The sequence below is a fragment of the Mobula birostris genome, chromosome 9 (assembly GCF_030028105.1).
Source record: "Mobula birostris isolate sMobBir1 chromosome 9, sMobBir1.hap1, whole genome shotgun sequence".
Lineage (NCBI taxonomy): Eukaryota > Metazoa > Chordata > Chondrichthyes > Myliobatiformes > Myliobatidae > Mobula > Mobula birostris.
The window spans coordinates 36,141,938-36,169,666 of NC_092378.1; the positions used below are offsets into that span (position 1 = coordinate 36,141,938).

Sequence of the window (27,729 nt, forward strand, 5' to 3'; positions counted from 1 at the left end):
TAGCTCTTCCTTCAGTTAGTCCTGACAAGGTTCTTGGCCCGAAACGTCAACTGTACCTCTTCCTAGAGATGCTGCCTGGCCTGCTGCATTCACCAGCAACTTTGATGTGTGTAACATGATTAGGTGCACTGCTGTAATCCATGGTTTAAACTGGCTTGCAAATGTACAGCACATTGCAGTAAAGCGTCAAAATGATAGCAGTTTTCACAGGGTTTTAGAGGCAAGCCTTTAAGATTTTTCCTAAACATAATAAAATATAATAAATTGAAAAAAACTCTAAATGCTGGAATTCTGAAACAATAACAAAATACTGAAACACGCAGATCAGGCAGCAGGTGTGGAAAGTGAAAGTTAACAATTTCAATCCAGGACTTCGTAGAGTTTCTGAACATGAAACATTAACATTCCCACAGATGCTATCTGACCTGGTGACTGAGGGTATCTAGCACTTATGATTTTATTTTGGCACAATTACATTTTATTTTATTTCAATGCATCCTTCTCCCAAATTGATTGTGGACCAACATATATAAAGAATATTTAAATATCCTATACAGAGTATTTGGAAAATATATTTAAATATCAATGTTTTGAGACATTTGAATCAGATTGGAAGAGGAAATTTGCTTTGATTCCCTCTCTGAAGGTGACCTTCTGGGTTTAAAATGGATGATGGGTGATGCTAAAAACAAGCGATGTGGCCAGCATCAACCGCACAATCGCCTGCAGTGTAAATAATTACAGAAGATTTTGATCTCGTACAGGAGCAAGATAAACCAGTTAGTGGAGTGGTGTCGCAGCACCAACCTTGTACTCAATGTCAGTAAGATGAAAGAGCTGATTGTGGACTTCACGAAAGGTAAGATGAGGGAACACAAACCAATCCTCAGAGGGATCAGAAGTGGAGAGTGAGCAATTTCAGGTTCCTTTGTGTCATTATCTCTGAGAACCTATCCTGGATGCAACGTATTGATGCAGCTATAAAGAAGGCAAGTCAGTGGCTATATTTAATTAGGAGTTTGAGGAGATTTGGCTTGTCGACTAGAACACTCAAAAACTTCTGCAAATGTACAATGCAGAGCATTCTGACTGGCTGCATCACTATCTGGTAATGGTGGTGGGGGGCGGATACTGCACAAGATTGAAATAAGTTGCAGAAACTTGTGAAATTAGTCAGCTCTGTCATGCGTATCAGCCTCTGTAGTATCCAAGACATCTTCAAGGAGTGGTGCCTTAGGAAAGCAGCATCCATCATTAAGGATCCCCACCACCCAAGACATGCTCTCTTGTCATTGTTACCATCAGGAAGGTGGTACAGAAGCCTAAAGCTATTTTATATATATGTTACTCATGTTTCCCTATATTTATTTATCATGTATTTCATTGTACTGTTGCCACAAAGTTAACAAATTTCATGATATATGCCGGTGATATTAAATCTGGTCCTGAATCTTATCTAGATCTCTCTTTAAAATTGTGTGTGTGTGTGTGTGTGTATATATATATTTGTCATATACTTATAGAAGGATCAAAGATGAAATGTATTATCTGCTCAAGTTGCTACAAAAGTAAGGCTATATTTGATTCAGCTGGCAGAGATGAGCAACCTGTTTCATGCAAGTACCAATTGAGGAGCAACATGGTGGAAGTGTCAGTCATCAAAACCCTCAGAAGTAAAATGAGCACAAAAAAAAAACAAAGCAGAAGAAAGTTGGATACAGCAAAAATAATGAAACAAAACCAAAATAAAACTGCTGATTTGATTTATTTCAAGAGCATTCAACACAAAGGTTTAATACATCATGGAATACCGGTGAAAAGGGGTTCAACAAAATATTGCATCTCAGTGAAGCTGGACATAACAGCATACAAGTGCTGGATCAGTTTTGTTTAAGCATAACAGGACAGCAGTATGAATTGCTATATCATTATGTAGTACTTAATCATTCCACATATTTATTTCTCCTTGTATCTACGTTTATGTTTCTATTTACTGGACTGAGGAAAAGGGCTGTACTTGATCTTGAATATATCTGATGCCCATGGTCTCAGGAATTCTCAACCATTTTCAATTCCAAATTTCAACAGTTTAAACAGTTTTGAAAACATATGGAGTATTTATCCTTGGGCGATTGAATGGTTGTGAACTATGTATCCCAATTAAGCCGTATTAAAAATAATGTATGAAGCTTTGCATGGTTTATGTAGTGAATTAGATAAAATACTTTAAGGACACCTATTTATCAGTGGAGGATCTTTGAACCAACCCCTTTTATCTTGAAAAAGCACACACTTTAATAAAACAGGATTTCTTTAAGAAAATGGAAAATAATCAAGAGTTTCTTACGAAGAAGTACTGGAAGGCAGCTCATAATCTAAGGGATGAGATCACCATACTGGTAATCAATAGATTCAACTCTAAAAACTTTTGTAGGTTTATATACACAAGGTAATCTTCCTATGAAGGAGTAAAATATTCTCTTTGAGAATGAGGGAAACAAACATTTTGAATGCAAGAAGCATCAGCAGGAATAGCCAGTTAACCCTTTGAGGTTGCTTCCCATTCAGCTAAATCATGCCAGATCTTCTACTTCAAAACCATTCTTCAAAGTATCTCTGTATCCCCATATTTCTATAAGGAATGTAACTGTGGCAAAAAGAAAGGCATGGAATTCCTCCATGCCCACTGTTAGTCTGGTACAGTCTGTAATTATATTCACCTCGGACCACCTTGAACTTAATTTAATGGATGGCTATTCGGCTGCATGGGCATGAGAAGGAATTCTGAAATAATTAAAGTAAAAGTTTAAATTATATTAATGTTTCACTGCATAAATTTACCTGATTCTCTTTGAACTACAATGCAATCTTAATGTGACTTACTTGGCTAATACTGCTCATAAAAATGAAAATAGTTCTTGCTATATAAAAAGAATGCTATGAAGTTTGATTTCCACATATTATGTTGAAAAAGCACACACTTTAATGAAATATATATACACTTTAATGAAGCCCACAGTATATACTGAATAGTTTTACTAAAGGCTTCCATCAATATAAAACCTAAACATTTGATGGTACGGTCCATTAGATGCATCAATTCCCCTCAACCTGAAACTCTTAACTCTGTAGTGTTGGAAAGACAGTGTAGTGTCCTGTGGGTGGGTGGAGTATCACTGCTAATATAACACCATCCACATCCTTTGACCCTGACAGCCCTTTTCATCTCAACCATCCCAAATCCCATATTATCTTCACCACTTAGGTGTATTCAATGCTCAAACATTTACTCTTCAGGGTAATGGGGTAGATCTTGACTTGCATAAAACGTGCAATATATAAATCTGTTTTCATACCCCCTGAGTTTTATTTCCATTGACTTCAATTACAAATTGAAGAGGAATGTAAAATCAGCTATCTCCTCACATTCATACAATCCTAAGATCTACCCCAATAAATGGTGCCCACAGAGAAAGACCAACATTGGCATGACACGCATGTAATCAGTGTCTTTTTGAAACTTCAAAGTTACATTTGGGAAAACTGCATCAATGATAATAACGCAAAAAGTTACATAGTGGTGTAGGAACCTCAGATAGCTATCTCCTATATCTCTAGACCAACATGCCACGAGATCTCTATCACATGCATTTTCCTACAACGAAACTGTAACTCATTGGATATAATTCAGCAAACTCTGAGTATCCAGAATTACACAGCTAGGAGAACATTTCTATTGCAAATAAACAAAGCCAATCATTACAAAGATTGGGTATTTAATTTACTTCCTGATTCTTCTATTCCCTAAATACTCTCTTGTTCACAGATAGTCTTATGCATACAATAAACTATTTTAGTAATTAATTTACAGAAGCAGTAATGCTCACCATACCAGCTCTCACTAAAATGTTTATGAAAATATGAAATGAAGATGGTACACCAACTGAAGGCCACATATCACATATATTCATTGAGCACCTTGATTTTAAACTGACAAAAAGTTAGTGAAACAATTCTTTAAATATGGGAACAGATCTTTTAAAAATTATTTTGTCAAGAGTTAAATATTTACGCATTAAAATCTGTCAACAATAGTGATTAAATATTTCGTATGAAATAGGATTTAAAAAAACCTCATTTACATCCATTTTGTTTATGAGATATCGAAAAGGTAAGGTCAACCAATGTAAGTGTGAAACAAGTTGAGCTGGACCCTAGTTAAATGGTTCTGAGTAACAGAAAATTCAGATATAAACATTCTGAATAATGTTTGAAACTGATTTGTTGCTTCATGTTTATACTGTACACAGTTCAGCAGAATCCCAGTCAGTTGTCTTTCAGCTTCACATTCCATGCTTGTGAAAATAGCATTGAAAGTGTTTGTCATGTTGTGCCAAAAGTGCTCGAACTCTATTACCCTGGCCCAGAAATTAGAAATCCCTGACAAAGTACAAGGCAATAGTGCAATATTGAACTTTTCACTAATACAATTTAAATGAATCTGACTGTGTGTACCATTAAAAGATGTGTGTGTCATTAAAAGTGAGCAAAAATTACTCATTTAATGTAAATGTAAATGTAAATGTGGCAACTCTCATGAGTTTGAAAGGGTTGATGACTAGAATTCCTCAGAACTCTTTAATCTTTGGTATACTTTGGAGGTTTCCCATCAAACAAATTGTCAGGCCAGTAAGACAGCTGGAAGAAGAGGCACTTGAAGACATTTCGGATGTGGAGATGGTCTAACTGATCTATTCCCGCCAATTGAGGAAAATGAGTAGCCTGCTGCATTCAGGATCTGCTAACCAACAATCACTGCTGTAGACTCAGCACTCAAGCAAAGGTTGAGGAGCAGGCCACATCATGGAAAATAGCTTCAGTTTTAAAAGGGGCACAGATCAGACCGTTTGTGTTATAAGGACTCCCACAAGAAATTGACCAAGAATTCAGACCTATACTTCAAGCTGCAGTCTATCCCTTCATATGAAATTAATATATAATTTCATTGTTGTTGGCAAGTGAAGTTTAATGATATTTATTCCATTATTTGTCTTTGAATCCTTTTAGTATGACATAAAGTTATTAAGTTTTAGTATCAGATCCTTGGTCATATTTTCAGGGGAATTAATGCTTCAAGTTATGCTGTTTCAATTTTCATGCTGTTTTTCTAGAACATATGCCTGCATGAATTAGGGCTCAACTGTATTTTAATATAATTAAATGGATATTCCAATTTGTTAATTCTGAAATTATTATTCCATGCACCATAGAACTATAATCCACAATCATAAAACAAATAATGCTGCAAACTAAGTCTGTGAAAGGCTATTTACCAGATTGGTAAATATTGGAATATTCAGCGGTCCTGTCCCACTGACTGTTGGCATGGCTAGTTTCTGAAACATGGCTTTAAAATAAATTATTTCTCAAAGATTAGTCTCGCAAAAGATTACTTCTCTCTTGTGATCTCAGTATCTGGAAGTAAATGACTCTAAAACAGTCATGATCTTTTAAAGATATTTTATGAAAGATTTAATTCTAAACTACTGTTTGAATGAAGTTTTGAAACAAAGATTCAGTGAGTGAAGAAATGAAGTATTGTACAACCTTGACATCCACATTCATGATGCTGTTAAAGTGCTTGAAGTGCCCTCTAGTGTCTGCTGTTTATGAGCATTACAAAAGGATGGTTGGGGAAGAACGGTTTGGATGCTATAATTTAGAACAAGCAAACACTGTAAGGGGCTGCAGGGGGACAGAGATAAATTGGGTGATTGGTCAATGGATGGGGTTTTATGGGGAAAATTAGCAGGAAGAATAGAGAAGAAAACTAATATTTAAAGGGTGTGACATCATAATGTTCAAGGAGACCAGTCAACACCCAGGTAGAACAGGTAAAAAGAAAGGTAAATGAATACAAAATAAAGGAAGTCTTGCTGCATCTGTAGAGAGCCATGTTCAGTTTTGATCTCTTACTTAATGCGGTATTTTTGCTTTCAAGGTAATGTGACAGAGGTTCATCAGCTAAATTGATGGCATGAATGCATTGATATATGAAGAAAGGTAAGGGCAGAATGGACCAGTACTTATTATAGGATCGATGAATGAGAATGACCTCATTAAAATATGTAACATTCTAAGGAGTCATGCCAGGGTAGATGCTGTGAGGATGTTTTGCATGGAGCTGAGGTGAAAAATTGTTAGATATTGATAGATAGCCTGCTCTTCCTCCTGTTTCTTATATTATTCACAAAATAATAAATACTTTATTTCAGAATAAATTTAAAATATCATAAGAAATAGATATCAGACAAATTTTCTAGCTGTTTTTGTTAAATGAAGTCAGCAATGTGGGCCATTTAGTGCTTCAAACTTGTTCTGCCTTACATGATGATCATGACTTCCTTTCTATTCTGTTCTAACTAACTACATCACCTCGATATCCCTTGACCCTCTTCACATACAAAATCAATCAAGTTTGTCTTTAATATTCAGCATTTAAAAATCAATAGTCCTTGGGGCAGGGGGTTGTAAAGATTCATTACTCTTTGAGCAAAACAAAATCTTAGCTCTGTTTCTGAATGGCTGATCCCTTATTTTGAGCCTATGACTCCAGATCCTCTTCTATTGCAAAGTAATTAATTAGTCCTGACTCATTGCACAATACTGAGTCTTACCGAGTTAATTTCTGTACATGGGCATCTAGCAAACTATCTTGAGTGTTCTGTATGTAGTGTTCCTCCAATATTAGAGACATATAAGGATTTGATAGACAGGCACATGGTTGATAGGAAAATGAAGGGTTATAGAGGAGGAAAGGGTTGATCTTAGAGTAGGCTAAAAGATCAGCACAACATTGGGGCCAAAGGGCTATACTGTGTTGTAATGTTCTATGTTCTATTACTGTATATTGGATTCAATACAGAAAAATCACGTTCATTACTGTACTACCCTTGTTTTGAGCACCAGTAATTTCCTGATGTAACTCCACCTAAAATTACCATGATGATTGTATTCCTATCAATCATCTTGTTGATAGCAAAAACTGTTTCAGCATAAAAAGACTGATTCCAAATACAAATAAACTTAAAATGTTAAGGTTACGTACAATAAATGTTTCACATAAAACCAGATGTACTACGTACCATATTGAGGGCTACAGTTTCTTCACTTGCTAATGAGAGATTGATAACCCACTCTGGGACCACTAATGGCTTTTGGTATTTTCAGAGCTCTCTCGTGGAATTTATAGTCTTACACCTCAACCTACAGCCACACTTCATAAATCATACTTTACGACCTGATGGATCCTAAAAGATACTTAATACTTAAAAGTTGATCATTTTCAAACCAGGGCAAGGCTGTTCTCCGAACGTTGATTTTATCTATTCAGACTGGCTAACATTATTAACTGGAATCTTAACCAGGACTACTTTTCATACCTCATCATGCACAGCAGCCACAGCGAAATCTACAGCCTAGACCATGTTTCCTTCCCAATTAATTGGATTAGTCATGGACGAATATATTTCAAGGGCTGGATAAAAAGCAACATTATAGATGAGTGTTAATGGTATTTTGGTACAGAGGCAACAACAGATCCCTTTTTACCCACATCCTCACTCTTAGAACGGGAAGGGGTCAGAACTGGGGCCTTGTTAAAGCCAGCAGATATCTACTAATGCTTTCCGTTCACCATTAAAAAGTATTCAAGTTATATAAGACAGTGATAATAAATCTGATTCTGATACATCTGAGCAGTGCATGTGAGAGTAAAGCTCTTCCTTTGGGTGAGGTTAGTTTGAAAGTGTAGGGGTCTCCAGAGACAGGCATCGTATCATACATTGCAACTACACAGTTACTCTCTGCCAGTGTTTAATATAAATACTTGAAAACTGCAAGGGCTATCAGGGTTAGGAAAAAAGCCACTCTCCTGAAAGCTCAATTAAAATCACATACTAATATAAAAAAAGCACAAATGTCAGGTTATGAAAAATTAAAAATAGGAACAATTATTCCCTCTCAACGAGGAATGTTGCTGCAGATTTCCTCTTTGACGCACGTGATCAACTCTCTTTTACACTGGCTTTTAGTCCTACCAATGCCACTGCAAGGTCCCATCCTTAAAGCACCACTGTTGACTGCCTGACGCATGCTTATTGCTCTGACCTTTGAGCAATCAGAGTCAGAATGTCAACGGCAGCTGGGAAAGGGAGGCTGCCTGCCTCTGCTTCCACACTTACTTTAGGACTGCCAACTTTGCTTTTCCCCAGTTTGCTCTTGCTGCGCCGAGACTGCTCGTGATCGAACTCCAGGTCCTCGAGCCGCTGCGTAAGGGCCAGCTTCTGCTGGATCGCCATACGCAGCAGGGAGTTCAGCGTCTTCTTCTCATCCTCGGCCGCTGCCAGCTGCCGCTGCATGTCATCCAGCTGCGTCACGTATTCGTCACACCTAAGGGTTTGAGGACACCAAGCGGTCAGACACCAGAACACGTTTTGTTGTCAATCATTTATACTTGTCTGTAAGCTTTGCAAATCTAATTTCTTCTTTAAAAAGGCTCAAAGAGGAAGATCATTAATCTTTATCACGAATCACAGAGAAGGACCTCCAGAGATAAGTATTGGGAATAGTGAATTCGTATTGCTTGTTGGAACCCAGGTCAGACTTGCTGCTGCTTCTTTTTATTTCACCATTGCAATTCAGGTAAGTCATTACTGGTCACACTTATCGACCTGACAAAAGAGTTCCTGAGCAGGAAAAAACACGTAAGAAGGCGTTAATGATAATTTGCCATGATGGTGCCATGCACAAGTGATGCAGGAATGAAATTTATGTCATTGCTTCAAGTGCCTGTAAAAGAAGTTGAAGAAGCTTTAGCAGAGACTTTTGATGAAACTTGTACTCCTTTAAAGTGCCATTTTCGAAAAGTAGTAATACCACTGTTGCCCTAATTTTTACCTTTTGTTCTTCCTCTCCTAGTAGTGCATACTTAAGCATTTTTGTTGCCCCTGGGATGAAGTATTTCCCTGAACTTCTTAAGTCAGTAAAACTTTATGTTGCTGTTGGATAAGCACTTTCAAGGGTTTTAAACAAAGTAACAATGAAGGAACAAGATGTTTCCTTGTGTCTGCTATTAAAGTCTAAGCAGGGGGGGTGATGAGTTTGGATTGAAGAGGCCTGGGCAAGATTCTACAGTGCATCTTGTAGATAGTACAAAGTCCAACCTCAATGCAACATGGTGAAGTGACTGAATACCTAATAGGATGCAAATAAATGGTATGTTTTGCTCTTGATGGTGTTCATCTTCCTGACTGATGCAGGAACTGCATTCATCCATGCATGTGAAGAATATTCCAACACACTCTGGGTTTTGTGGCTGCTGAAAGATTTTAGGATGTTAGGAAGTGAGCCAGCTGTCTCAAAATATCCTTTCCCCTTGTTTAGCCTGCCATAACTTCATTCATTTTGTGCAAGTTTAGACAACATATGTGGAAGTAGTAATGGGGAATGAAAAAGTGGTGGACAGACTGTTAAAGAATTTTGTGTTAGTCCTTACTGTGGAAGACACCAGCAGCATGCCAGAAACTCTGAGGATTTCGGGGGCAGAAATGAGTGTGGTTGCTATTATTAAGGAGAAGGTGCTTGGAAAGTTGAAAGGTCTGAAGGTAGTTAAGTCAGATGGAACAAATGGACTACACCAGAGTTATGAAAGAGGTAGTTGAAGAGTTTGTGGAGGTATAGGGTGGTGATCTTTCAAGAATCATTAGATTCTGTAGTGATTCCAGAGGACTGGAAAATTGTAAATATCACTCCACTCTTTATGAAGGGAGGGAGACAAATGGGAGGAAATTATAGGCTATTTAGCTGGACTTCAAGATGTTGAAGTCCATTATGAAGGATGAAGTTTTGGGATACTTGGAAGCACATGATAAAATAGGTCAAAGCCAGCATATTTTCCTTAATGAGGAAATGACAGACAGGTTGGACAAAATAGTCAGAAGATATTGTTTACTTGGATTCTCAGAAGGGCTTTTAAAAGTGTTGCACATGAGGCTGCTAAACAAGATAGGACCCCATGGTATTCCAGGAAAGATACTAGCATGGACAGAAGATTGACTGGCTGGCAGGAAGCAAAGGCAAAGAGTGGGAATAAAGGAGGTCTTTTCTTGTTGGCTGCAGGGGTTAGTGTTAGGATCGCTTTTTTACACTTCATATATCAATGGTCTCGATGACAAAATTGATGGCTTCGAGGCCATGTTTGTGGATTATATGATAGATGAAGAGGTAGGTAAAGTTGAGGAAGCAGAGAGTCTGCAGGAAGGTTTGGACAGATTAGGAGAATGGGCAAAGAAGTGGCAGTTGGAATACCGTGTAGGAAAGTGTAGGGTCATGGTCCTTGATAGAAGGAAAAGAAGCATAGTGTATTTTCTAAATGGGGAGTTAATTCAAAAATTAGAGGTGCAAAGGAATTTGGGAGTCCTGGTGAGGGATTCCTCAAAGGTTAACTTACAGGTTGAGTCAATAGTAAGGAAAACAAATGCAATGTTTGCATTAATTTCGAGAGCACTTGAATATAAAAGCAAGGATGCAATAGTAAGGCTTTATAAGGCATTGGTCAGACCACATTTGGAGTATTGAGAGCAGTGTTGGGCCCAATATCTAAAAAAGGATGTGCTGGCATTGGAAAGGGTCCAGAGGAAGCTTATGCAGATGATCCCAGGAATTAAAGGGTTAATGCATGGGGAGTGATTGATGACTCTGGGCCTGTATTCACAGGAGTTTAGAAGATTAAGGGGAGATCTTATTGAAACCTACCAAATATTGAAATGTCTAGATAGAGTGGATATGGAGAGGATATTTCTTGTGCTGGGGGAGTCAAGGACCAAAGTGCACAGCCTCAGAATAGAAGGACATCTCTTTACAGGAGGAATTTCTTTAGCCAGAGGGTGGCAAAGCTGCGGAATTCATTGCTATACACGTTTATGAAGGCCAAGTCATTGGGTATATTTAAAATGGAGGTTAATAGGTTCGTGATGAGTAAGGGCATCAAAGATTACGGGAAGGAGCAGAAGAATGGAGTTGAGAGGTAAAATATATCAGCCATGACTGAATGGTGGAACAGACTTGATGGGCTGAATAGCCTGCTCCTATGGCTTATGGTTTTATGGCAGGATACTACAGCTCCTCACTGCGATACCTGATATGCTTCCACATCCATGCTTTCCAGCTGACTGTTCACTAGACAGTCATCAAGAGTGGGCTTTTCACATTCTTTAACCAAATGCATTCAAAATAATTACAGTGTTCCTGCTTGTGATTAACCGTCTCAGCACTGACCAACACCGGATTGGGCTTGATATAGCTAATAGGCCATGTAGCTCCATGTTTTGTATAACTGTACGACATGCTAATCAATTGGAGGAATTTGCAATGAACTTTTAGCTGAGTACCATAAACCACAAGGCATAGAAAGCTTTGGAAACAAATTCCCTTGAGCTGGAATGTAAACTATGGAAATTTGATGAAGTCACTCACCTGCTGACAGATATTGATTAATTTATGATAAATAATAGATAAGCAATGAAAGACAAAGTCAGGGTTACATGGAATTTTCCTGAAAAGCCAGTAGTGCATATGCACTGAGTAGAGAAAGAAAAGAGGATAAAATATTTCAGTGGAAGATGCTGAAATTAACAAACGGATCTGTACAATGGGATGACAGATTTCTGGCAGAAATGAGGAATGGTCTGTAGCTTTAAGGTCAATGAGAAATTAGAGGCAAAAAAAGGGTGAAGATGCTGTGGAGTTACATGCAAACCTCTTCACCCATGACTTTTTGTTTCCTTCACCTTCTCCCAACCTTAGCTCATTCAAATGTCTGATACCCTAGCCTGCACCAACCACCTCCCTCCCCACTTTGGCCCTCTCGTTGATTGCCATGCCTTTGACAATAACAGCACTGAATTCTGGGATTCCTTGGGTGGAGCTCTTCACATCTCAACCCTTGCACAGCTTTTGCTCCCTCCTCTCATTACCAGCTTGATTAGATCGGTATAATTTATTTCTGATTGCATTTCCTGAGAAGTGTTTCTGTATAAAGGTATCAGTATATAATTGAAAGCTGTCATTCGTGCTAATGAATTTAAAATCTAAATATTTCTCAGCAATCACTCATGATCCCTAGTTTTTCTAAGAAATTTAGTTTGCACTATCCTTGCTTAAATCTATCTTTTCTTTACAACAGCCTCAATGTCTTCCTCCAGCCAGCACAAACATACACACAACATACAGACACAAACACACTCAAGCATCGTTCTTAGGTATTAAGAGTATTGGAAATGCACTTGTGGAGGAAGGCAGACTAAGGGAAAAGATCAGCACAGATATGATTGAATGGAAATGTGGGCCAAAAGGCCTAAAGGCCTACTCTTGCTTTTATTTCCTGTATTCTTATGTTTTACCCTTTGACCGTCATCAGCCTTTTCTCAAAGCTGGTGACACTTCTAGAACTCTAAGTCCGAACAGTCGGCAATGATCCATGGTTATAAAGAAAAGGGATAAGAAAGCACAGAGTAGAACATGGAAAAGGAATCACCAAGCAAGTATCGAAAGACTACAGGAGTTCATTGGGGCGATAAGGAGGCTACATACAGAAAGTGAAAGAGCTGATCATTGGGCAAGCTGTCCTTTCATCCTGCCTGGGATGTGAAAGATGGCCTTAGTAAAGGGTAGGCTAGGTCATGTAAGTGTACTTCCAGACCCTCTGCTCCTCTGTTTCTTTCAAATAACTCATTCTGCATTGTATGTAACATTTTGTTTCATAATATTCCACTGAAGTCCACTCTGCAAGTTTATAAACTGCTTGATATCTTGAAAACTCAAAGATCTCCTGACTTGAATCATCAAGCCTACCTAAACTTATTACAGCGTCTACTAGCCGTAGTCTGACCAGCAGAAAAACCCCTTCCTCCTTTCCCACCATGCCTGCTGACCTCCATTGCCCAGGACTTGTCTTTAAAACTGTCCTCCATATTTTCAAATCCCTTCATGGCCTCATGCTGAATTACTTCTGTAACTTCCTCTGAGTTGTCAGTGTCCAACTGATTTGGTCTCCTCCATGTCCCAGAGCTTAACCAAGCATCGACAGAATTATTGACTCATAGAGATATCCACCACAGAAACAGGCTCTCCAGTCTACTGAGACCACACTAATCATCAGACAGCCATTTACACTAATTCTATTCTAATTCCATTTTGTATTCTTCTCACATGCCCACTGGGGTGGCACAGTAGCATAGTGGTTACCACAGTCCTTCAGAGCACCAGCGACCTGGGTTCAATTCCCGCCACTGCCTGTAAGGAGTTTGTACATTCTCCTCTGACCACATGGGTTTCCTCTGGGTCCCCTGGTTTCCTCCCGCATTCTAAAGATGTACCGGTTGCTAGGTTATCTGATCATTGTAAATTGCCCCATAATTAGGCTAGGATTAAGTTGGGGGATTGCTGGGTGGTGTGGCTCAAAGGGCAGGAAGGCCTACTCTGCGCTGTACTGTATGTCAACAAATTAACTCCCTCTCTCCCCGCTCCAAGATTCTACTCCTACACACTGGGGACAATTAATAGCGGCCAGTTACCCTAGCCACCAGCACACATTTTTGGGCGCAGGAGGAAACCAGAGCACCTGGAGGGATCGGCATCACAGGGAGAACTCCAAACAGATAAGTATCTCTGCTCAGAATCAAACCCAGTTTCTGGCAGCAGTTCTGCCACCTGCACCAAAATGCCACCTCGATAGCCATGCTAGTGATGCCACGGCGTCTCTAATCTCCCTGCTTCTGTGCCCGCCCTACCTCTTTGAACAAGTTCTTTCTCATTATAGCTTTATGGGCCTTGGTGTCAGCCTTCTTTTAACAACATTCTTTGAAACTTTTTGTAATACTCCACTAAACTAACAGTGCTGAGAACATAAAACATAGGAGTGTGGCATAGATCCCTTAAAATAAACACTCGTTTTTTTTACTTCTTGTCAGATCATAGCTGTTTCATTTTTGCCTTGTTGCCATATCACCAGATCTCTCTAATGTCCAAAAATCTATTGACCAAGGTTTTAAAATGTACTCAGTGACAAAGCAGAGAAGATCGGCAACAATTGGCTCTGTAAAGAAAACTGCCGTCATCTCAGCCTAAATGGCCAATCCCTCATACCAATACGATGTCCCGTATTTCTAGAAACCTCTCCATATAGAAACAACCATCCAGCCTGTACTCTGTCAATCCTTCTCAATCTTCCATGCTTAATGAAATTCCTTCTCAGTCTACTAAATTCCTAAATTGCGTTTCAAATGACCAAAGCCTTATCCTAGGAATCAGCCCTGTGACTCTGCTCTGCACAGACTGGTACATTCTTCCTAACGTGTGCATACTAAAATTATGCAGAGTGTTCCAAATATCGTCTCCTACAAAATGATGGGATTTCTGGGATTTTTCCCCTCATGGGCTCCTGTGGGGGAGGGCAGATTGCCAGAGATTCCCCAGTCCTTAGGCTGTGTAATCTAACTGCACATTCTGTACCGTTAACATGAAGCAGGTCCACTGAGCCCATTCATGGAATAAATGGCTATGGACAGAAGTTCAGGTACAAAGTGATTCTCTTTATTTCTGATTTTGATTTAAATGTATTCTATTAGTATCAGTTGTTCCTTAAAGCTTTAATCATTTTAATTTTTCATTTAATTATTTATACAGTTTAAGTTTTCAATATTTTAAATGTTCCTGAATGATCCGACCCCTTTCTAAGTTCCTTGTCCTAAAAGTTGAATATATTTTGCCACAGGTCATTATAAGCAGTGTTCAATCATCCATTGCATTCAATCTCTAAGAGATCATATAACTGTGGCTTTTGTTTTTCCCAGCTAATACCTCATTTCACTCTGTCAAGCATCGTTATACTCACTGATGAGTACTCTGGCTCCACCTGAAGTTTAAGGTGAAATGTTTGAAAAGTTGGAGGAAGGTGTAAGAGACTGAAAGGTGATTGGGAATTAATTTTGTTATGCTGAAAATATTGTCAACGTGAATGTGCAAAGGGAGTGAGGAGGAAGGGGGTGTTTGTTTAAGTACAAAAGGAGGGAGGTGCAAAGATAAAGTCCTTGAAAATCTTACCTCAGATAAAAAGTTACACTGAGCACTTGAGTTGGGATTAAAATGAGGGGAAAGCATTCAGTGGAGTGGCTTCCTGAGGCAATCCGTCTACCTGCCCTGTTCCTCAGAAGCTCTGCCCACCAGCTGCCTTCTCTGAGAATGTTGGGAAAGTAATTTTCAAGCATCAAAGCAGGTAGTGAAGTCTCTTCTCGTTGACCTTTCACCTGCCATGAGTTATCATCTTCATGAGTGAGTGTTTGGCAAACCTTTTCCTCAGTTCACAAATATACCAATGAATCACTGTGTCGCATATACTCGACATCGTAAATAAAATTATGCAGCACCTTGTTGCTGTCCCATTTCTGTCATGTGAAACACATAAAGAGCAGGGCAAACTGGTCGGGACAAATGGCCATTTATGTTTCAGACAACTTGTTTTGAAAAGAAAAGTTTGCAAAACCACCACTTTTATGAAGACTGTGTCCCTATAATTTTACTCATGCTCGAGGGATAAGATTTCAAACACCAGTTAGTGCAAAGAGTAGGAATTGTTTTTCAAATTTATTTTTACAGAACAAATACATACATGCACACAATGACAATATGTTTCAGTGTGCCTCATCGGTGCAGCATGCCATAAGGCTCATCTTGCCTTCTCTATGTGGCATCAGGCACACGTCACTGATTGGATAAATGAGTGAGTTCTGCACTCCACCACTCTGTCCAACTGCTCATGAGCTGCTGGCTGGAACATACACGGCCATTGATGGTTGTGCTCAGGGTAGTGAACCTTTTTGAGAGTGTGGGCCCAAATTGGTGATAATCTTCTAAAAAAAATTCTTTTGCCTGCCATGGTAATGTTGAGCAGAGTTATCAGTTATTAACAAGTTAGTAACAATAATTAAGGAATTTTTTAAGGAACAAGGGTGAATCCTGTTGCTTATTTGCATGTTTTCATTGTTTTACTATTAATAAAAGTATAACTGAAACAGATTGAAATAAATGAAGCATTTTAGAAAACCTGTTCCAAAATTATTAATATTAGTCTTTTAAAAAGACAATTGAAGAATAACATTATTTCTAAATAGTATTGTTACTGCACCTCACATACACTTTATAAGGTACACTTGCTCTTAAATGCTACTATCCAATCTGACAATCATGGGTCAGTAACTCAATGCATAAAAGCATGCAGACATGGTCAAAAGCTACAGTTGTTGTTCAGACCAAACATCAGAATGAGGAAGAAATCTGATCTAAGTGACTTTGACTGTGGTGCCAGATGGGGTGATTTGAATATCTCAGAAACATCAGCAGTTTCTAGACAACAGTGTCCAGAGTTTACAAAGAATGGTGTGAAAAACAAAAAGCATCCAGTGAGCAACAGTTTTGTGGGCGAAAATCCCTTGTAAATGAGAGGTCAGAGGAAAGTGGCCAGTTTGGTTCAAGCTAACAGGAAGGCAAAAGTAACTCAAATAGCTACACATGACAACAGTGGTGTGCAGAAGAACACCTTTGAACACATAACACATTGAACCTTGAAGAGGTTGTGCTTCAGCAGCAGAAGACCACAAATATACATTCAGTGACCTCTTTATTACGTCCAGGAGATAACTAATAAAGTGGCCACTCAGTGCATAACATAATTTAATGTGGACATTAAATTATGAGATTTGGTGCATATTTGTAAAAGATCAAGGAAAGGAAATTGAACACACCTTACTCTCAGTAAGAGTTGTGCTGCTGCACGAACGATGACAATTATTTTATATGCCGTTTGTATTTATTTGTTTTGAGAGCTATGTACGTACATCCTATAACTATGCTTGACCCAGTTCATCACTGAAAACAATAATTCTCATAAGTGTTCATGGAGGTGCTAAACTACATATGCTATCTACCACTATTATCACTGGATAGCCAATGTTCACTCACAAATGACAGAAGAAAAAAATATAAACAGAGCAAAGCCAATGCCAACTGACCCAACCATTTACAATCTGAATAATGGTGTGCACACTAGGTCTGCGGGGATTTCAAAACATATAATCCAATGTCACAGGTTCTCACAAACATCTAGCTGGTGTCAAACTGTTCTCATTGCTCTCTGTGATTGTAATAATCGTTTGCTGCTTCATTTGGCAGTAAAGATAATCATTATGTATCCTTTTTGATTGTGAGTAGGGTTTAAAGAATCAAGGGGTGGCACTGTGTGCCGTATGCCAAAAAAAAATTTGTGTGTGTCATCTTGCATGCGTGCCAGAGGTTAACCATCCCTGAACGAGCCCTTCCCTCATCTCTTTATGGCAATTACCCACTTGACATTTAACTCACTTCCAAACGATGACACTAGAAACAACACATGATTCAAAAAGGAACAAATACATGTCTTTCTACTTAGTTAGGCATATCCCAGTACCATGGTGTTACCATGTTTAACAAATATATTTCCAGCATTTCCTGAATGGGCTTCTTTTCCTTGTCAAAGAGTTTCTTCTTTCCTACATCTTCCGTGTTCTGGAATCCAATGATTCCTTGCTGGAGTACACTTCCACTGGAACTTTGCCCCTTTCTGCTTTAACCTTGATAGCAAACAGTTTGATTACAGGGTTGGTTTCAGAGTAGGATGATGCTTTTACCCTCTCTTCACAACAACACATGCTCACAGTGGCGGGTTTTTTGGATGGTGACTCAGAACGAGAAACCTGGGGAACACGCTCCTCCTGATTCTCAACAGACTGAGACAAATGATAAAAACAGGATCCCATCCACTGTCATTCCCATCACTAACCACTCCACCCCACCCATCCCACTATTCCAGGGGTTCCCAACCTTTTTTATGCCATGGACACCTACCATGATCCAAGGGATCCGTGGATCCCCTGCACTATTCTGACCCACCCAGGACTGATGTTTTACTTAAGCCTCATTGGACGATTCACAAGAAAATGTTTATTTAAAGTGAGCACCTAAAGAGGAACCCATGTGGATTTCTACATTCCCTTATGTGTTGGTAATCTGGCCCAACAAAGAAAGTTAAGTCTTGGCTATAGAAACTAAGAGATTTTATCATGTTAATTTTATGCACTTAATATACACTTAAATTAATAAAATGAAAAAATGGCAAAGGCACTTAATATGCATTACAGAAAGAGGAGCTGAATTTAGCATTATTATAGCCTCCGAGGAAAAGCAGTGTAATTTTTAATTGTCATTATTAATCACTGAATTTGTTAATCAGGATACACACCAGGCAGATTTAAAGCTAATCTGCCAGTCAGCAAAGTGCAATGGAACTTATGTATATATCTTGGTGCTTGAGCAGGAGACAAACTATAGAGAAGCTATCCAAATTATTTTCCATTAATTATTATCCTTTGCATTATCTTCGCCTGACAGATGTTTGAATATAAGCACCACCATCTCATTATATCTTTATTGTTCTGTTCTATGTAAAATAACCTTTAAGAAAGACCAGCCTGTATAAGTCAGGCTACATCTGTGGGATGAGAAAAGGAGTCAACATTTCAAGTTGAAGGCCCTTATCAGAACTGGGTAGAGAGAAAAGAAGCTCTTTAAGCCACAGGAAGGATGGGGTGGGAGAGTCTCTAATAGGCTTTTGCAATTCTGATGAAAGGTCTTCAAGCTGAAATATTAACTCTATTTCTCTTCCCACAGATGTGCCATGACCTACAGAGGATTTCCAGTATTATTTTATTTTAGATGTTCAGTCTCTGCAGTTAATTTTTTTTTATTTGCCAGAGTAAAATGCGAATCCAACTACCTAATAACAAAGAGTAATACGACCCCTTTAATACAAATGTTGGAATACATTCCCCTCCAGAAAAATTATTAAAGTATATAAATTCCAACAGCCAGGAAATTCAACTCTTCACACCTGGTGGCAAACATGGCACGTAAGGACGAGAAGGTCGCTGCATCCTCCTTCAGGGCCTTGAGTTCGTTTCGCAGTTTCATCATCGTCTCGGTCACCATGGTTTTCTCATTTTCATATTTACTCTTCAGGTTTGCCAGGGCGATCTCTGCTGTCTGCAAGGATTAATGCAAAAGATTAGAATAAGGACCACCCTTGTGGCAAAAAACAAATCCATTGGTCATTCTTTTACTAAACATGGATTGTTTTATTCGCGCACATGGCTCATAACATTCCAACTTTACTTTTCAAACCTACTTCTGGCCTTGAAATACTACTACAGATGAGTACCCCTTATCCGAAATGCTTGGGCCAGAAGTGTTTTGGATTTCAGGTGTTTTTTGTTTTGGAATATATAATAAGATAGCTTTGGATCGCCATCATTTCCAACTCTGAATTTATGTGCTACTGGTAAGTAGTCTTTGTCTTACACTTGTTCATCACACGTATGCACTTAACAGTAAAAATTATTACATGCTATTAATATAATGAAAATATAATGTGTGCACAGCAGAATACCTGAATCAGGGATTGAACAACAACTAACAACAGCAGGCTTTCAGTCTCACCTACGATGCCATGTTTGATTAAAAAGTTACAGTACGCTGCATTTGTATTTTACTTTTTTTTAGGTTTACGTAAGGTATAAAATAAATTAGCATTTTAGACTTGTTCCGGTGTTCTAGATTTTCATCAGCGACAATCTTCACAAACTCATCCATGATTTTCTCTGCTGCTTCCTAATCAGCAGATGCCTTATCTTTAAATTTTTTAAAATCTTTAAAAATTTAACATCGTGCCTTTCCTTAAATTTCTGCAGTCAGCCTTTTGAATATTCAATATTGCATTTAATTTTCTGTTTGTCGTGATAGATCTTTGCCTGTTTTGTGATCATCATACCATTAAGCAGCATATGTTCACTCCGGTGCTGACAAATCCACTCTTTAAATATACAATTGAGATCTTCAGTTTTTGCTTTATGCAACATTTTCTATTTCTGATTCACTTCTGTTCAATACATATACAAGGTCACTTATCAGAACAGCGGTGCGCACAGACCTGTGCATCGCCTAGAAACCTTCCCATCACCTTGTGGAATTTTTCATTTATGATATCATATCAGCACTTGAAAATAAAACCAGATTTTGGGGTTTTCGGATTTTGTAATTTTGGATAAGGGGTACTCAACCTTTACTAATATACTAATGCTTTCAATACTGGATAATCGTCAGGTATGAAATTTTGGTTGGGAGTTATAACCAAACACACTTAATATCCCACACTGTTCACACTATAATCTGGTTAAAAGCATCTATATCTATCACGAAGGATCAAAAGCTGCATTTGGTTTTATGGGATTTATTCTGTCAGCCCCTGTGAAAAGATGATCAGTCCTTTCTTGTACTTTCCATCTGAATAATCCAACTCAAAAATAATCTGTCCTAAGTTAAGCACTTCAGGAGTCATTTGGAGCAAATAAATTGTGAGATAAATGCGTAGAATTTGAATTTCCTGATTCTTGGAGTTCAACAAGAAATGTAATAGCCAAACAAATGCACAATGCTGTTTTTTAGCAACCAAAAAACTTATTTCCCCCCCTGGAGTGCAATGCAACAATGACTTTCCTCAAGTTGTTCAGCACCGCTGTGCAAATCTGACTGGGTATTTTAAACATGGTCAACCTTGCAACCCTGATGCATTTTCCATGTTGGGGTGCACTGGGGTGATGTTATTCATGTGCAGAGGAGATCCTGGATGTTATCCTGGGAACAATCACTGCTAGTCTTTCCAAGGACAGCTAGACTCTCCAACGATAGTTGATACCCATAGTTAAATGAATTACTTACCTTCATCCTTTGGGTCTTCCCCCCACCTGTCCATTTCCTGGACCTCATAATCACCTGAATCCCAAGCACATTTCCATCCCCAACCACAGTGAATCATTGTCCAAACTGTTGGTGTCCTTCCATCCTGATCAACCTCCATTACTGAATGATACACTGACGTGCAGTTCCTGATTTTCCTCCACAACAGCTCTAAATAGGAATTACCAAGTTGCAGCCCGTAAAAACCGCAAACCAACCACTGAGCAACCTGCAAGTCCTAATCTCCTTCTGATCTGCCAGTTCCATTCAAGCATTCCCTTGTCCCAGATTTCTTCTCTTCCCCACAATCAGCTGATCTCTGTTTCACCCTGTCAGACCTGCACAGGCAGGCACCTCCCAGTCTCCACGTAGTTAACAGGAGCTACCTGCCACTTGTTTCCAACTCATTACGTGCAGCCTATTTCAACCCAGCTCTCCTCCACAGTCATTGTTCACCTATTAAACCAGCCAGCCTCAACCAGTTGCTCCTCGCCTTCAGTGCTGATGAAGGGTCTTGGCCAGAAATGTTGACTGTTTATTGCTTTCTATAGATGCTGCCTGACCTGATGAGTATCTCCAGCATTTTGTGTGTGTTCTCTTAGATTTCCAATATCAGCAGAATTTCTGATGTTTGTGATTCTTCAGTTAATGTGTTGTGTCCTCTCTTGTTTTGTGGCCCCTCATGGCTTGTTATTCTCACAGTTTATTGATAAAGCTATTGTTCATCCCTGGATCACCTGCAGTGTTCTGCTTTTGGGCCAAGTCTCCTCTACATTTTCTGACATGCCCTCCAAACTGCAGGGACTGCTGGGCTCAATTCCCGCCACCTCACCACATGAAGATGGTCTCCGAAAGGAGGGCTGGTAGCACACTTACAAAGCCAAAACCACCAGGAGTGCAGCAAGAGAAACAGGTGCTGGCACTCTTGCATTTTTAGGATATACTAACAATTCTAAATATATCTTTACTGTACAGTGATTTTCCTAGTTACCTATAAACATCACCAAAGAACAATTTATCTCTTTAATAATGAGCAAGGGTAGGAAAAGTATAAATAACCTGAAACTTAACCTTCTCGAAAAATTTGAAATCTTTCCACATAGTTTCTATTTCTGCTTTCTTCTTCAATTGCAAAGACGACTTAATGGAAATGTCTGTAAAAGATGCAATATCAACACAAACCCAGTGTATCCAAGTTCTAGGCCCAATGCACAGCAACCTCTCCAGCTCATTTCTTTCTAATAGTTTGAAATTCAGGTCCAATTTATAGGGTGCTGTGGCAGAAGTGGGACCAGCAGACCCAGCTATTTGGAGTGTAAGCCAGAGACTAGCTGATAAGTGGTGATTGTGAGGAGAGAAGAAATCTGCGAGAGAGCAATAATTGAACGGTGATGGGATCAGGGGCAGATTAGTGCTGGTGGTGGTTTTCATGGATTGTGACCTGGTAAATCACTGTTTCAGAGAATAGTGTGAATTATCCTCATGTATATGTTCCTGATCTGTGCACTCTGGAATCTGTATAACAGACCCTTCCAGCAAACTTGGACATTCCTGAGGTGAATCCAAATAGACTGTTTGGAATTTGAACATAGATCTTGTCAGCCACAGCACAACCTCCATCTGGCTTTACCAATCATGCTTTTATACAGCGCTTATGAAAGGCACGAATTTTCTTGTGCTTTTTTGGTTTCCACAAACAGAATTGGTTTTTCATAAATTGAGCAGAATTTCCAAAACGGAGTGACACATTGGTTCACTTTTCTCCTTAAGCACAGTTAGCTCTTGCCCTGTCAGTCTGTCTTCACAATGAGGCCATTCCAGTATACGAGAACTATAATTGAAACCAATCCCTGCTGCATCCAGAAGTGGCTCAGTTCAATAGTTCAATTCAATATCAGAGAATGTATACAGAATACAACTTGAAATGCTTACTCTTCACAGGCATCCACAAAACAGAAAAATCCCAAAGAATGAATGACAGAAAACTTTAGAACCCCAAAGCACCTCTCCCCTCCCTCTCCCATGCACAACAGTAGCAAAAGCATCAACCCTCCCCCACTTGCTCCAGAAAAAGAATCAACCCCAGCCCCCACCACGCAAGCACTAGCAGAGCCCCCCAACAGACCATGAACTAGAGTCCCTCAAAAACTGCTGTCCATCCCACACTTCAACATCTCAAACAAGCTCTCTCTCTCACTAGTGAGAGAGAGATATCACTCCTGCAACAGATGAGAGGGAGACCAATAGCTCGGCATTTCATCATTACAATCTGCAGCGTTTCCTGTTCAAATTCCTCTAACTCAAGGGCCTTCTCTTGACACCTGCTGTCTCAATGCTTCAATCTCCCGCGACACTTCAGTTAAAGGGGGTGAAAGGTTAGCAGGTGAATACGGAGCCTGGGTTACAATCAGATCAGCTATTAGGCTGAGGGCTCTGGTCCTGCTCCTGATTCACATGTTTGTACCTTTATGAGAAGCAAATTATTTTATTGATTGCCTCTTCCATCCCTGTTTGCATCTTCTTGCCAAGTGCTATCAGCTATCAATATTCACCCAGCAACATGAATCAGAAATGAAATGGAAATTGGATTCTTATTAGTTCCAAACTGGCAGCCCAAGATGTGACCCCCGGGTAGAGATTCTGCAACCCCTTGCACGTCCTGGACCATATTGGTTCTTACAGCATGGTCCAGGACAGAGTCTTCCACTGAGGTCTTGTTCTCAGCACAGAGTAGCCCAGTCTCTCCTGACCTGTCAGAAATTTGAAATAGCATTAATAAAATTACTTAACCAAAGGGTTAAAATGCACACACCTAAAACATTTAAAATAGTTAAAATTAATGAAGGCAATAAAAGATGAACTTTCCCTTACATTTCTCCTGCTGGCAATTACTCCCCTGCGTTCAGTGGACTTGTATTTCTATCAGGTTAACCTGGCACTGGTTCAGTGGGCAGATCGCCCAGCCTGACACCTGGGAACATCTGCAAAAGTTGTGTTAGACTCCACGAGGGGCCAACGAGTAGTGCCAAAATCCTGCAGCCCGTGCGCTGCTAAGCAGAAGGCCCAGCCACAGCCTCGCCACAGAAGATGCAGAGCAGCCCACAGGTCCGTGGCAAAGCTCGGTGGGGAGCTGCTGTAATTTGAAAAGCCTCACCATCTTTCAGCTAATATCACTCATCGGTTTTGTAATTAGAAAATTACTACTAGAATGCCAGTGATGAAATGCTGTTTCAAAAAAATCTCATAAAGCTTACTGTATAGGGGGCAGGGGTTCCCAGCCACGGACCCCTAGGTTGGTGGCAGGGGTCCATGGCATAAAAAAAAGTTGGGAACCCCAACTTTTAAGTTGGGGCCATTCAGCCTACCATATCTGTGCTATCTCTGCTCAAGTGCATTGCATCTTGCCCGGTACCAATTCCCCCAACACTGCTTTCCATTTTTCTGCATTTCGTTAAATTATTTTCTTCTCTATTTATTTGTGTTTGTCCGCCTACCAAGGCCAAGGCCTAAATCAACCAGGGTTAACTTGGTTCAGTTTCTCCTAACGTTCGACCCTCTACTCTTCGAGAGAAATAATTCTTCCAGACCGACCTTGTAATCATTTCATGAAATTACTGACTCACAACAACAATGTATTAGCAATGTTTGAACACAGAAAATATTAGAACAAATAACAGAACGAGTAATAGCACAAGTCTTAACTTCTGGAAAATCATGTTTTTAGCTACAGATTCCAGCATCTGCAGGATGCAGATCTTCAAGGAGTCGTGCCTCAGAAAAGCAGCGTCCATCATCAAGGACTCCCACCACCCAGGGCATGCCCTCTTCTCATTGTTACCATCAGGGAGGAGGTACAGAAGCCCGAAGGCACATACTCAGCGATTCAGGAACAGCTTCTTTCCTTCTGCCATCCAATTTCTAAATGGACATTGAATCCATGGAGCACTACCTCACTGTGTTTTTTTTAAATTTCTGTTTTTGCACTACTATTTAATATACATTTACAGTAATTCAGTTTATTTCCTATATTTATCATGTATTTCATTGTACTGCCACTGCAAAGTTATCAAATTTCATGAGATATGCCGGTGATACTAAACCTGAATCTGATTGTGATTCATTTAAATCTCCTTTACACCTCGAAAACTTTTCTGCTGGTCATACACAACGAATCCCTCATAACACGCCCCATCAATTTTTCCCAGAAATGGAAGAATACTGGCTAGATTAAGGTATTGATTCTCTAATTTTATAAATAAACAGCAATCGTGGCACCATTTTGAGAAATACAAGTGCAGTGAGATAACATTTAAAATGGATAGTAAAGGAAGCAAGGCTATTTAAAAATCAATAGCAAACACTGGTTATATTTTTGCCATTGTGGCTTTTGAGTGGTGGTCTGTTAATTTTCCAACAAGTAAGCACTTGGATGAATTTGTCAAATTGCCAAACTGGAATCTGCAGCGTGATGCACCTTGGCAATTTATTGTTCCTTGTGAATAGTACAGTATTGGATCTCAGAAACTACAGTAAGCATAGTCTTATAGGTAACAGAAAGCACTAACTCTCTGGTGACCAGTCCAAATGAGGCACAACTCCTATTGAAGGTTATGCCTCTTTCACACCTGCAATGCCGCTGCCTCCTTCCATCAAACTATGCAAGTTCAATTTCAGTAAAACAGAGCATGAGAAACAGCGTTTAGTTTCTCATGTTGTCTCTATTTTGTTTTACAGTCCTGATTACAAAGTTATCTACTTAAGGACAGCTCATTTCAGATCAGGGAGTGAATGCATTCCAATAAGTAGCTTGAGAGTAAACGAAGTTCAATGAAATTTGTGGATCGGTCATGGGAACAGGTTAGGCCAGGTCCACCTAGGTAAGCTGGTCTCTTAAAAGTTGGCAAAGTAAGGCAGCTGAAAAAATTGCTTAATTTTATGGTGTTGTCAAAATATATTTTGAGTGACTTCATGATAAAATGTAATATTTTGAGAATATGCAGATTTCTGTAAGCTGGTAAAGAACTTTCCAACAACAGTACATCAATATTTTGGCACTACGTCCCATGCTAATGACTCAACTATGCCTCTTTGTCTTTTTCTTAGGTGATACCTCAAGCAGCCTATCTTTCGTAAAAGAAAATTAACAATCTATCTGATGCTTATTGACCAAGGCAAGCTTCTATCCCAGTGATTCCATTCAACAATTATTTCTATGTCTAGATTGTGTAAAGCATAGACAATAGTCATTGTAGATACAAAATAATCAGCAGATGCTGGGATCACAGCAACACTCACAGCACGCTGGAGGAACTCAGCAGGTCAGGCAGCATCAGTGGAAACGATGAGTGGACGTTTCAGACCGGAACCCTTCATCATATATACGATATATATTAGGGAGGGAGGAAGGGAGGGGGATGGAATTACCGGAAGTCGGAGAATTCTATGTTCATACTTCCTCTATCCCTATTTCACTCTGCCCCCTTCCCCAGCTGCCTATCACCTCCCTCACGGTTCCGCCTCCTTCTTCTACTACCCATTGTTTTCCTGCCTATGACGTCCCTGCTTCCCCTCCCCCACCCCTTTGTCTTTCAAATTACTGGTTTTTCAACTGAAACTACAAGCATTCTTCAAATGCTTCCCCCTCCTTATTTCTTCAGACCTGACGAAGGGTTCCGGCCCGAAATGCCGACTCATCGTTTCCACTGATGCTGCCTGACCTGCTGAGTTCCTCCAGCATGCTGTGAGTCATGTAGATTACTAGGAAAAGAAATTTCCCTATCTTTGCTCTTCAATAGAAAGCAGATAAAAAGCAGTTGGATTGACGATGCAGAGCTGCACTGACAGCTTCTTCAGCTAATACTTGACGGTGCAGTTTGATGTAAACAGCTGCAGTCATGAAACCCAAAAGAAACCAGATATGCAAAGAAATCCCCAGGTGAACATAAACCAAGGTAGCGGTAAAAGCTAATTTGCTCCTATTGATCATACCCTCAAAGAGACATTTAAGAAAACAAGAACAAGAAAAAGGAATAGAATTGGGCCATGCTAACCTTCTGCTGCACCACTTATCCAGAGCACAGCTAATTTTTCTACATTAATGCCACTCTCCAGCACTCTCTCCTTAATATTCAGAAATCTGTCAATCATGGTTCTGAATGAATTGGTGACTGAGCCTCCACAACCTTCAGGACAGGGAATTCCACCTTCCGAATGAATTCTCCTCATCTCATTTCCTCAACTGCCTGCCCTTTATTTTCAATATTTCTCCTGGCCTCTTTGACACCCTCCCTGCATCTAGATTGTCAAGCCTTTCAACAAGTTTTGAAAGTTTCTTCTAAACTGTAGAGACCAAAGCCCCACTCCCCAAAACCGTCTACTAACATCCATCATTCTTTGTCCAACCCCTACCAAACTTCATCCCGATCGCTCTGCCAAACACCGGGCCTGACCACTCTCCCAGTTCCAGCTCTGACCCATCCATTAATGGCCTTGACCATTATACAGGTTATCTCTCCTCCCCCAAACCGTGAACCTCTCTCCCTCTATATCTGACACTGTTCTAAACTTATCCAGTTCCCTCTGCAATTTTGGTAGTATACCCTCGAATGAAATATAAATTGGATCAAAACCAACTGCTCAGTGTGCTGTGCCACACTTCTTATCTATTGCCCTGAAATACAGTCCCTGAAATACGTTGACCATCATTTGAATTATCACTATAAATTTTCCCTCTGGGAATATATAATCCAGCATTAAATCTGATTGTTTGCACAGCACAGAACTGGGTAA

At 39.6% G+C, this 27,729-nt stretch overlaps 1 protein-coding gene across 3 annotated transcripts in view; it reads right to left on the reverse strand.

The window, feature by feature from the left end:
* Positions 1–27,729, reverse strand: part of bicd1a (bicaudal D homolog 1a) — a 424,408-nt gene that overhangs the window by 232,151 nt on the left and 164,528 nt on the right. For all 3 annotated transcript variants that reach the window (XM_072267812.1, XM_072267813.1, XM_072267814.1), the window contains exons 6-7: positions 19,040–19,191; positions 8,244–8,451 (exon numbers count right to left, since the gene is read on the reverse strand). In XM_072267812.1, the coding sequence (XP_072123913.1) occupies positions 8,244–8,451; positions 19,040–19,191 (360 nt within the window). The remainder of the gene's footprint in view (positions 1–8,243; positions 8,452–19,039; positions 19,192–27,729) is intronic.